The following is a 13,108-nucleotide window of genomic DNA, read 5'->3' as shown; positions in this document are numbered from 1 at the left end:
GTTTGTTTGATTTGGCAGCCTTTAGAGATCCTACACTAACTATTTCGCACTATATCCTAACTCAGCAGCACTCTCCCTACACTGTCTGATCCCAGGCGACCGTGTCCAAGATGGCGGCGCCCAGTTTTAAATACTCGAGGTGATGCTGTGCGGCCAGCCAATCACTGTAATGCCCACAAACAACATGGCTGCGGCATTACAGTGACTGGCTGGCAATCCCTGCATGTTCATTGGCTCTGTAAAGAGTGCCAAACATGCAAGGCGGAGACCCGAGCTCCTGCCCGAGTAACCCGGAAATGCTCGGTGCTCGCCGAACATCCCGAGTAGCGAGATGCTCGGGCGAGTACCGAGCAGTGTCGAGCATGCTCGCTCAACACTAGTCTTGACAAATCTCTGATTCCCAAGTCGCTGCTGGGAACAAAGTATTACTCCACTTTTACAGACTGACAATAAAACATACTAAACCGAAGATAAAATGGATTTTACAGGAAAAAATGTTAGGAAGCATTCTTTCCTGTATAATGATTTGTATATAAGGCAAAATTAAAAAGAGAAAAAGAAAGCCCCCCCCAAGAAAGTCTCCTCCATCCCTTAATAGCCCGGCCATCTCTCATCATATTTTCCCATTGCTTATTATTATTATTACTATTATTATTATTAGCAGTAGTAGTATTGATATAGCACCATTGAGTCAATGGTGTTGTACATGAGAAGGGGTTACATACAAAATACAGATATCACTTACAGTAAACAAACTAACAATGATAGACTGGTACATAAGGAAGAGGGCCCTGCCCTTGTGGGCTTACATTCTACAGGATGATGGGGAAGCATACAATAGGTTGGGGGTTGCAGCAGCTCCAGTGTTGTTGAGGCGGCAGCTTCAGTGGTGGTGAGGAGGCAGATGGGTCATTGCAGGCTGTAAACTTTCTTGAAGAGATGGGTTTTTAAGTTTCATCTGAAGAATCCAAATATGGTGGATAATCGGATGTGGTGCGGCACAGAATTCCAGAGGATGGGGAATTATCGGGAGAATTCTTGGTAGTGACTGGGTGAAGAACGAATAAGTGTGGAGGAGAGAAGGAGGTCTTGGGAGGACCGGAGATTATGTGGGGGAAGATATCGGGAGATTAGTTCGAAGATAGGAGACAGGTTATGGATTGCTTTGTAGGTCAGTGTTAGTAGTTTGAACTGGATACACTGGGGAATTGGGAGCAATGAAGGGATTTGCAGAGGGGAGAAGCAGAGGAGTATCAAGGAGAGAGATGAATTAGTCAGGCAGCAGAGTTAAGGGCAGACTGGAGTGGTGAGAAAGTGTTAGCAGTTAGGCCACAGAGGAAGATGTTGCAGTATTCGAGGCAGGAGATGATAAGGGCATGCACAAGCATTTTAGCAGATTGAGGGTTGAGGAAAGGACGGATTCTGGAAATATTTTTGAGCTGGAGGCGACAGGAGGTGCAAAGAGCTTGGATGTGCGGTTTGAAGGACAGAGCAGAGTCATGGGTTACTCCAAGGCAGCAGATTTCCGGTACAGGGGAAAGCGTAATATCATTTATTATGATAGATAGATCAGGTAGGGTAGATATATGAGGTGGAGTTGATGATGAGCTCAGATTTGTCCACATTGAGCTTGAGGAAGCGAGAGGAGAAGAAGGAGGATATGGCTGATAGACACTCTGGGATTTCGGACAACAGATAGGTGACGTCTGGGCCTGAGTGGTAGATCTGAGTGTCATCAGCTTATAGGTGGTACTGAAAGCGTTGGGAATTTATGAGTTGTCCCAGGCCAAGGGTATAGATGGAGAAGAGTAGGGGTCCTAGGACAGAGCCTTGAGGGACTCCAACAGAGAGAGGTCGGGATGAGGAGGTAGTATGGGAGTAGGAGACACTAAATGTGTGGTTGGAAAGATATGAGGAGATTCAGGAGAGGGCAAGGTCCTTAATGCCAGAGGAAGAGAGGATCTGCAGTAAGAGGCAGTGGTCAACTGTGTCAAGACAGGTCTAGAAGGAGGAGTATAGAGGATTTTCTGTTAGCTTTGGCTGTAAGCAAGTCGTTAGTAATTTTGGTAAGGGCAGTTTCAATGGAAGAATGGGGACAGAAGCCAGATTGTAGGTTGTCAAAAAGCTAGTTACATGAGAGGTGGGAGGAAAGTTCAGCGTGGACATGCTGCTCCAGGAGTTTGGAAGCAAGTGGAAGCAGCGATATAGGGCAATAGCCTGACATGGCGGTCGGGTCAAGGGATGGATTTTTGTGGATAGACATGACTGTGGCATGTTTAAAAGCAGAAAGAAAGGTACCAGAAGTTAGTGATAGGTTGTAAAGATGAGTTAGGGATGGGATAAGTGTGGTGGTGAGGTTGGGGAGAAGGTGAGGTCGGATGGGGTCAAGTGCACAAGTGGTGAGGGGTGATTTGGAGAGAAGACGAGTAAGGTCTCCAGTGATGTTGGGGAGGGAGGTTATGTTAGTCTGGTATACAAAGGGGTTGTGGTGGTTGAATAATAAAGACTTGTTTGGTCGATCTTACTTTTTGAATTGTGTGGCAAAGTCCTCAGCAGGGATGAGGGGGGTCGGAGGGAGCAGTGGGTGGAGGAGGGAGTTAAGTGTTGAATAACTGTTTGAGGTTGTAGGATAAGGAAGATATGAGGGTTGTGAAGTAGGCCTGTTTAGCAGAGGTGAGGGCTTTTTTGAATGCGACTGTTGCTTGTTTAAATGCAGTGAAGTCATCTTGCGAATGTGTTTTCTTCCAACACCGCTCTGCAACCCTGGACATTTGGCAAAATTTTTTAGTGAAGTTATTGTGCAAGGGTTGACTATTGATTCGTCGCAGTCTGCCATGCGATATGGATGCCAGTGGTAGAATAGAGTCAGAGAGTGTGGGAATGTCTAGATGTGCAAGACTTCTGCGGGGGTGTGCTAGTTGGACATGGGTGACAGGTGAAGAGGACAGGGGTGAGAAAGTGAGTAGATGGTGGTCAGATAGAGGGACAGGGGAGGTTGTGAGGGTAGATAGGGAGCAGAGTCGGGTGAAGACAAGGACCAATGTATGTCCATCTGTGTGGGTGGCTGAGAAGGACCACTGTTTAAGTCCAAAAGATGAGGTAAGAAACATGAGTTTGGAGGCTACTGACTGGAGGGTGTTAGTATAGATATTAAAGTCGCCCATGATGATTGTGGGAATGTCAGCAGAGAGAAAGTGAAGAAGTCAGGTGGAGAATTGGTCGATAAAGGCAGTGGCCTGGCCCAGAGGTCGGTATATGATCGACACTTGAAGGTTGGAGGGTGAGTAGATGCGGACAGAGTGGACTTCAAAGGAAGGGAGGATAAGGGGAGGTAGAGGTGGGATTGAGTTGAAGGTGCAGTTGGTAGAAAGGAGAAGACCCCCTCCTCCACCATGTCTGTTGGCAAGGCGAGGAGTGTGGTTGAAGTGGAGGCCACTGTAACACAGCGCAGCAGGGGAGGCCGTGTTGGAGGGTGTTAGCCATGTTTTGGTGAGGCCCAGGATGCAATGATTGCCAGAGGTAAAGAGGTCATGAATCACATGGACCTTATTGCAGACAGAGCGGGCGTTCCAGAGTGCTCCAGAGAGAGGGAGCAGGGTGGTGGGCGTCAAGGGCACGTATTTTACATAGACAAGATTGCGGTAGTTCATATTAGGTTGGGACACATAGGAAGGGGAATTAATGGGAAGTAACAGCTGTGGGGGTCCAGGATTGCTAGATATATCGCCAGCAGTGAAGAGAAGCAGAGAGAGAGGGAGAGCAAGGACAAGGAATTGGATATGGTTGCTGATGGTGCTTGCGAATATGCAGCAACAGGTGCAGAAAGGGAGTCATCTGGGTCTGCATCATGGACAGGGGATTGGCAAACACATACCACAGGAGAAGAGGCAGTGGTGTCACTTGCAGACACTGATTGTGGACCCAGATGGTCAGCCCACCTAGTTGGGTGCTTTGATGACATGTGCCTGAGCATGCTGGTGGTGGTCAGGCTTTTAATTGTCAGACCCCTGCTGATCTTGGTACGGCAAAGATTGAAAATGACCAATCATTTATTGTTCCCACTTTCTTTAAAAAAGCGCCAGACTGGGGAACAGTTAACCATTGGCTTTGGAACTTGATGCATGTGGGTGCTCTGTGGAACAGATCCCCGCCTTCTCCCTCTGACGACACCACTGCCTCTTCCTGCCTTTTGCGGTGCTGCGGATCCCTCCCCCTCTGCACTGCTGGCTTTGCATGACTTTATCGTTCACCATCTTGTCTTCCATTTTCAAACTCTGGTCTTCCTGACTTGCTGACTTAACACCATCACTTGCTGGCAACTGTATCTTATCATCTACCTCTTGAGACACAAATTGCCGTTCCCCACCGTTGTCTTCTTCTGACTGTGGCTGCTCAAATATTTGGGCATCACTACACATGAGTTCCTTATGTCCCTCTTGAAATGTACAGACAGGGTGAGAGGCCAGAATCAATAAATGGAAATAAACGGACTGTCCGAGTGTGGGATCACTTGTCTCCTGGGAGTCGCCATAGTGTGAGGAAGGAGGATCAGGGTGAGGATTATGTGTTCCAGACTCTTGGCTAGTTAAACTGGATGTGTGAAAGACAAGGTGGTGCTGGGAAACATACAAGAACCATTATCTGCCATCCAACCGACCATCTGTTCTGGCTTCAAGAGTGTTGTCCCGCGCCCCCCTGCAAAGTGGGATAGGAAGCTAGGTCTCTTTGATGAGCGTGTTTGTTGTGCTTCCGGAGCAGGCTCCATTTCACCTGGCTCATGGCCTTCACTTCTGCGTGCACCATTAGCAGCATGTCCACTTCCCCGTCCCTGAACGCATGCCTTGCCCATTTTAGATCAGGTATATGTTATATATGCTTTCCAACTTTCCGGTATTAATAGGGAAAATAAAATATTTTGCCCTGAAAAGGATTTTTCTTTTAACAGTGCAACAGTGGTATACAAGTACAGCATTAGCAATATTAAACCCTGCCTAGATGACTAATCCAAAACTGTCCCTACACTGAATGCAGGTAACAGCGGTTTTACTACAGAAAGAAAAATATTTAGCCCTGAAAAGGACTGTTGTTTAAACGGTGCAGCAGCGGTATACAAGTGCTGCAATAGCAATATCAAACCCTGCCTAGATGCCTTTAATATAAAACTGTCCCTCCACTGAATGCAGGTAACAGCGGTTTTACTACAGAAAGGAAAATATTTAGCCCTGAAAAGGAGCGTTGTTTTCAGGTTACAGCAGCAGTATACCTATACAATGACTGTAAGACAATAAACCCTGACTATATGCCTGCTCTAAAATACACTCTCCCTCCTATAACAACTCTCCCAGGACTGCTTACTGAGGACAGTATACCGAGCATCGCATCACTGGCTCTTAAATAAGACCCCATGACTCGATGCGGACTGCCAATCACAGTAATGCCAGTATCCAACATGACTACAGCATTACCGTGTATGTCAGGCAATCCCCGCATGTTTATTGGCTGTCTAACAGGTGCCAAACATGCAGAGCTGAGACTAGAGCATGGCGCTCTAGCACCCGCGATACTCGATCGAGTAACGAGCGTGTCCGAGTAACCCGATGCTCAATCGAGTATCGAGCAGTGACAAGCATGTTCACTCATCACTAGTTCTGAATGCTTCATCTGTACTTTATAGCTACACTCAAGACCATACTGCATGTCAACCAAGTATGGTTAGAAATAAAAAGGCAAACTGAAATCTTGGAATTTTAACAAAAGGAAACAGAGAACATCCAATATTTTTTGGGGCATGAATAAAATGCAAATCAGCTAATCCGTACAATATAATCTACTTTCACAAATTCTAGACCAAAAATCTTCTTCTTTTCATTACAGGTTACCATAGCAGAATGAATATACACATTGACGTAATATTGGGTAAGGCTACTAAAGTTGATGATGATGGCAGGTGTTTATTGTGATAAATAGCAGATTTATCACATCTAGCCCAGCTAGTGTACTGTACAATCCAAAGGATGACTGGTGTTTTCTTTCTGTTTCAGCTGGACTTTGCATGGGGATCCTTGTGTGCAGAAGTGGTACTGGACGCAATTTTCTATGATTTTTAAATGCCTGATATCATTATAATAGTCATAGACAGTTTCATCGTTTTTATGGACCTATCAAGAACAGAACAGAGTGTAGGGATAAAAATCTAAATTTTATTGAATAGATATATATTAAAACATCAAACAGTTGTTACAGAGTATTATACATATTAACAGGTACCAAAAGCAGAGAACACATGGCTAGGCTCCCTATCCCCAAGATATATAAAGGGGCATCTCATTAAATTAGAATATCATCAAAAAGTTAATTTATTTCAGTTCTTCAATACAAAAAGTGAAACTCATATATTATATAGAGTCATTACGAACAGAGTGATCTATTTCAAGTGTTTATTTCTGTTAATGTTGATGGCTTACAGCCAATAAAAACACAAAAGTCATTATCTCAGTAAATTAGAATACTTTATAACAACAGCTTGAAAATGTTTTTAAAATCCGAAATGTTGGCCTACTGAAATGTATGTTCAGTAAATGCACTCAATACTTGGTCGGGGCTCCTTTTGCATCAATTACTGCATCAATGAGGCGTGGCATGGAGGCGATCAGCCTGTGGTACTGCTGAGGTGTTATGGAAGCCCAGGTTGTTTTGCTACCGATTGCACTAGTTAGGCCGAGTTTGTGGAGACCTAGTATAGTACAGAATAGGGTTCATTGCATGTACTTTCTGCGGCTGAAATTCCTATCAATAGCCCTAGATATCAGGGCTAATAATATTAATTTTCCTCTTAATCCTGCCAATTTTGGTGAAAAGCAATATAATACACCATTTTTACTGCTCCATTTGCTTGTTAGCAGCATACAACCAGATTTGGTTCATTTGAATAGCATTCCTGTATTGTGCAAGCAGAGAACCTTGTCCATCATCTCAGGTGGTCAAATATTACAGCAGTATTAATCCTAAATTTTTTTAGAAGCTGCAAAATATTATACTCCATTTAAAGTGTGCCAGTTGTGTGTTCAAAATATATCCACCCTTGTTCGCTGACCAATAGCATTGCTATTCCGGCTCTGCCCAAAAGAATTGGTCATCAGACGTGATCAAATACTGCGGTATTAGTCTTGACATTTTTTTGCAAGCGCAAAATATTATACTTCATTTAGTCTGCTACTTGTGTGTCCTTGTTCGCTGACCAATAGCATCGCTAAACTGGCAGTGCGCAAAAGAATTGGTCATCAGACGTGATCAAATACTGCGGTATTAATCCTGACATTTTTTTGCAAACAGAAAAAATTATACTCCATTTAAAGTCTACTACTTGTGTGTCCAAAATATATCCACACTTGTTTGCTGACCAATAGCATCGCTATACCAGCAGTGCCCAAAAGACATGGACATCAGACATGATCAAATACTGCGATATTAATCCTGACATTTTTTTGCAATCTGCAAAATATTATACTCCATTTAGTCTGCTACTTGTGTGTTCAAAATATATCTACACTTGTTCGCTGACCAATAGCATTGCTATACTGGCAGTGCCCAAAAGAATTGGTCATCGGATGTGATCAAATATAACTGCGTTAATAAAAGTGACATTTTTTGCAAGCTGCAAAATATTTAACTACATTTAAAATGGGCAAGGCGCGTGGTAAGGGACGGGGAAGTGGACGGGATGGTGATGGTGCATGCAGAGTCCGAGGCAATGGGCAAGATGAAACTGTGCCTGCTGAAGGAGCACAACAAGCACCCACATCATGTCGACCTAGCTTCCTGTCCCACTTTCTACAGCTTCCACCGCCCTGACAGTGCTTCAGCAGCGTTTTCTCCTTCCAGCTCACCGACTGGTGTGCGATGTCACCACGCATTGGAATTCAATGTTGCATATGTTGCGAAGAATTTGTGAGCAGCTGATGGCAGTTGTTGAGTACTAGATTCAACACACCCATCGGTATTCAGGTCAGCCTCCGTACATAAGAGCTGATGAGTGGGCATGGATGTCTGACATCTGTGCCGTCCTCCAAAACTTTAAGGACTCGACCAAGATGGTGAGCGGCGATGAAGCCATAATTTGCATCACCATTCCACTTCTATGTCTACTGCAATGCTCGCTGCTCACAATTAAAGAGAAGGCATTGCAGGTGGAGCACAATGAGATGAAGCATGGAACTATACAGGGTGATGCTACACAGCCCAGCCTCATCTCATCTCAATGCAGATATGATGATAATGAGGAGTAGGAACAGGAGGAGGAGGAACAGGAGCTCGTTTCTGCACTACAGATGGTATTACTCACACCAAATTCATACTGTTTTTTCAGCATGGATGGCCTGAAGAGGGGGAGGACGAGAAGGAAGACCTGGAGGAGGATGAGGAGGAGAACATGATCAGTTGTTCTCTTGTTGGGGACAGGGAAGTCTTGGCTGTTGGCAGTCTGGCACACATGGCTGACTTTATGTTCTGCTGCCTTTCCCATGACCCTCGCATTGTATGCATTTTGGGCAACAGTAATACTGGTTGGTCACACTTCTAGACACGCGTTACAAGGAGAACTTTCTAGCTCTCCTTTCTATGGCGGTCAGGTCTAAAATGTTGCAGTATAAAATGTTGCAGTACCAGAAGGCCCTTGTTGAAAAATTATTTAAAAAATTCCCAGCTGACAACGCTGGCAGCAAAGGTCATAATTCCTTGGACAACCAAGGAGTACAGGCGAGGGAACCACAAACCAGATTCAGCAGAGGCAGGGGAACACCGTCAAAGTTCTGGGACAGTTTTCTCAGACCCTCCCAGGGCCCAGGCCCTGATGCGCTGGGTACTCTGACAAGGAGGGAAAAGTTTTGGAAGATGCTGAAGGAATACCTTGCTGACTTTACCAGCAACCTCCATGATTCGTATGTACCTTACAACTATTTAGTATTCAAGCTGGACACGTAGCATGAACTGTCTCTCTACGCCTTGAAGGTCCTGGCCTGCCCTGCCGCTAGCGTTTTGTCAGAGCAGGTTTTTAGTGCCTCCAGGGATATTAGAACTGATAGGCGCATCCGCCTGTCAACTGAAAATGCTGACAGGCTGACCCTTATCAAAATGAAGGGCTGGATTGGCCCAGACTTCTCGACACCACTTTTTTTTGGAGGGTCTATTCCCATGCACCCCTTCACACCCAGACATGGGTATACGCTTCAGGATTTCATCTATTTTATATCGTCATCCTTCTTATCCTTCTCCTCATCCACCACCAGATCACCAGGGTGACCATCATGCAGCGCCCACATAATTTTTTTTAAGGGCGTTTATGATGCCCGTAGGAAGTATTTTTAGAGGCCTACCTCTAACATTCTATATAACTTATATGTATACCCCCAAGGGGTAAATGTTTTTGAGCCAAGTGCATGGGCATTACCAGTCTAGGAGACCCACTCCTTAATGGAAAATACATTTTTTACTGAGGCCCTCCACTACGTCTCTTCAGGAGTGCGTCCTAATTATTATTGCCTTATACTCTTGCTGCTGCAAGCTAAAAAAAATCTATCCCTTATTGATATAGCTGTTAGCTGCTTTTAGAATAGGGACAGCTGCTAGCTATCATCAGCTGGAAATGAGTGTTCATATTCTGGTCACATACAGTACAGACCAAAAGTTTGGACCCACCTTCTCATTTAAAGATTTTTCTGTATTTTCATGACTTTGAAAATTGTAGATTCACACTGAAGGCATCAAAACTATGAATTAACACATGTGGAATTATATACTTAACAAAAAAGTGTGAAACAACTGAAAATATGTCTTATATTCTAGGTTCTTCAAAGTAGCCACCTTTTGCTTTGATGACTGCTTTGCACACTTTTGGCATTCTCTTGATGAGCTTCAAGAGGTAGTCACCAGAAATGGTTTTCACTTCACAGGTGTGCCCTGTCAGGTTTAATAAATGGGATTTCTTGCCTTATAAATGGGGTTGGAACCATCAGTTGTGTTGTGCAGAAGTCAGGTGGATACACAGCTGATAGTCCTACTGAATATACTGTTAGAATTTGTATTATGGCAAGAAAAAAGCAGCTAAGTAAAGAAAAATGAGTGGCCATCATTACTTTAAGAAATGAAGGTCAGTCAGTCTGAAAAATTGGGAAAACTTTGAAAGTGTCCCCAAGTGCATTTGCAAAAACCATCAAGCACTACAAAGAAACTGGCTCACATGAGGACCGCCCCAGGAAAGGAAGACCAAGAGTCACCTCTGCTTTTGAGGATAAGTTTATCCGAGTCACCAGCCTCAGAAATCGCAGGTTAACAGCAGCTCAGAATAGAGACCAGGTCAATGCCACACAGAGTTCTAGCAGCAGACACATCTCTACAACAACTGTTAAGAGGAGACTTTGTGCAGCAGGCCTTCATGGTAAAATAGCTGCTAGGAAACCACTGCTAAGGACAGGCAACAAGCAGAAGAGACTTGTTTGGGCTAAAGAACACAAGGAATGGACATTAGACAAGTGGAAATCTGTGCTTTGGTCTGATGAGTCCAAATTTGAGATCTTTGGTTCCAACCACCGTGTCTTTGTGCGACGCAGAAAAGGTGAACGGATGGACTCTACATGGTTCCCACCGTGAAGCATGGAGGAGGAGGTGTGATGGTGTGGGGGTGCTTTGCTGGTGACACTGTTAGGGATTTATTCAAAAATGAAGGCATACTGAACCAGCATGGTTACCACAGCATCTTGCAGCGGCATGCTATTCCATCCGGTTTGCGTTTAATTGGACCATCATTTATTTTTCAACAGGACAATGACCCCAAACACACCTTCAGGCTGTGTAAGGGCTATTTGACAAAGAACGAGAGTGATGGGGTGCTATGCCAGATGACCTGACCTCCACAGTTGCCAGACCTGAACCCAATCGAGATGGTTTGGGGTGAGCTGGACCGCCGAGTGAAGGCAAAAGGGCCAACAAGTGCTAAGCATCTCTGGGAACTCCTTCAAGATTGTTGGAAGACTATTTCCGGTGACTACCTCTTGAAGCTCATCAAGAGAATGCCAAGAGTGTGCAAAGCAGTCATCAAAGCAAAAGGTGGCTACTTTGAAGAACCTAGAATATAAGACATATTTTCAGTTTTTTCACACTTTTTTGTTAAGTATATAATTCCACATGTGTTAATTCATAGTTTTGATGCCTTCAGTGCGAATGTACAATTTTCATAGTCATGAACATACAGAAAAATCTTTAAATGAGAAGGTGTGTCCAAACTTTTGGTCTGTACTGTACATATCTTCCACTGTGCATAACTTGATTGATTTTTTCCATGCACTCGTTGACTGATTCATATTTTTTAACGGTGATCTGTAATTAGAAATTGATGAAAGCAGGCAGGGTTGCATGCGTTCCTCCGCAGTATGGTGGTGCAACGTACCAAACAAACCTCTTCCACGCCGGTTTAATTCTATTTTTTATTGCACTATATTACCTCTCTTATCTAACATTTGTGTACGGGTGAGCTGTAGCAGATGGGATAGCATTTTACAGGCAACTAGTCAAGTATTATTGTATTATACGCTGTGTAAAAAAAAAATGTTATTCCCTATGGATAACGCTTTTAGCTGCTTTTAGAATAGGGACAGGTGCTGGATGGTACCATCAGCTGGAAAGGCGTGTTCATTCTGATCGCATACATCCCTAGAACAATCCATACATTGAGTGATTTTTTTCCATGCACTCGTTCACTGATTCTTATTTTTTAACGGTGATCTATAATTAGAAGTTGATGAAAGCAAGCAGAGTTGCTTGCGTTCCTTCACAGTATGGTGGTGCAACGTACCAAAAAAACCCTCTTCAGAGCCAGTTAAATTCTATCTTTTATTGTGCTCATTCTGGTCACATACATATCTTCCACAGTGCATAACCTGATTGATAGTTTCCATGCACTCATTGACTGATTCATAATTATTACGGTGATCTATACTTAGAAATTAATCTAGGTTAACAGAAATTCATCAAAGTTGGCAGATATTTTTCAAATTTGACAGAAATTAATCAAACTTAAAAAAAGTCCTTATTTAATGTGTCCATTCGCAGTTTCTCTGTAGCTTTGGTATGTAAGAGGTAGTGGTGGGAGACTTGACGCTACTGGAGCTGGAATTACTATTTCAGAACTCTCCAGCTCTTTGTTTCCATCCATTTCTGGGTGCTTCTTGAATTATGTTTGGGCTTATTGTCCTGATGGAAGACCCATGACGTAGGATGCAAAGCCAGCTTCATGACACTGAGCACTACATTATGAACCAAAATATTTTCTGAATCTTCACATTTCATGATGCTTTGTACACATTCAAGGCACCCTATGACAGAGTCAGCAAAACAACCCCTAAATATATTTGAACCTCTACCATCTTAGACTAGAAGTACTGTATTCTTTTATTTACAAGAGACATTCCATTTACAGTAAACAGTTGAATGATGTGTGTTACCAAAAAACTCTATCTTGGTCTCATCTGTCCCGAAGACATCTGCTGGCCGTCTAAAAATAGTGGAGGCTGCCTGCTGGCACTCTATAAATTGTGAGGGCCGCCTGCTGGACATCCATAAATTGTGAGGACTGCCTGCTGAACATCCAAATTTCAAACTTTACAGAATATATATGAAAAGGAAAATTTTACCACCTCAGATCGATACGTTATGTTGCAGTAGCAATATACGGCCATGCAAAGCATTACCAGTTGATGGCCCTATAGCAATAGTGAGGGGCGACTAGTGGCCCTTTAACATTAGTAAGGGCCGCCTGATGGCCCTGTAAAAATAGGCTTTGTGAGTTTCAGAGTCTCTCTTTCATAAATGAAACAGGATGTGTCTGATCATGTTTCACACACCACATGGCCAGATAAGGTAGTAAAATGTTAAAATTACATTTACTGGTGAATCTATTTTTCACTGTTGAAAGCAATGAAAAAGTGAAAAAAAACTCATCAAAAACACTACATGTAAACATAGCCCAAGGTGTGGAGGCATTACCCTGGAAGAATGTTTCTATGAAAATCCATTTTAGCTTTGTTTTTGTATATTTTATTGTCAGTCTGTAAAACTG

The 13,108-nt window shown here is 43.5% G+C and overlaps 1 protein-coding gene across 1 annotated transcript in view; it reads left to right on the top strand.

The window, feature by feature from the left end:
* LOC141166623 (uncharacterized) overlaps positions 1 to 13,108 on the top strand; it is a 170,577-nt gene that overhangs the window by 51,107 nt on the left and 106,362 nt on the right. The window contains exons 2-3 of the mRNA XM_073653482.1: positions 5,875 to 5,916; positions 6,042 to 6,077. Coding sequence (XP_073509583.1) covers positions 5,889 to 5,916; positions 6,042 to 6,077 — 64 coding nt within the window. The 5' untranslated portion in view covers positions 5,875 to 5,888. The remainder of the gene's footprint in view (positions 1 to 5,874; positions 5,917 to 6,041; positions 6,078 to 13,108) is intronic.

Source organism: Phyllobates terribilis, unplaced genomic scaffold (assembly GCF_046119375.1).
Source record: "Phyllobates terribilis strain yellow unplaced genomic scaffold, ASM4611937v1 Scaffold_1__5_contigs__length_1240528914, whole genome shotgun sequence".
Lineage (NCBI taxonomy): Eukaryota > Metazoa > Chordata > Amphibia > Anura > Dendrobatidae > Phyllobates > Phyllobates terribilis.
This window is presented reverse-complemented; position numbering and strand designations above follow the sequence as displayed.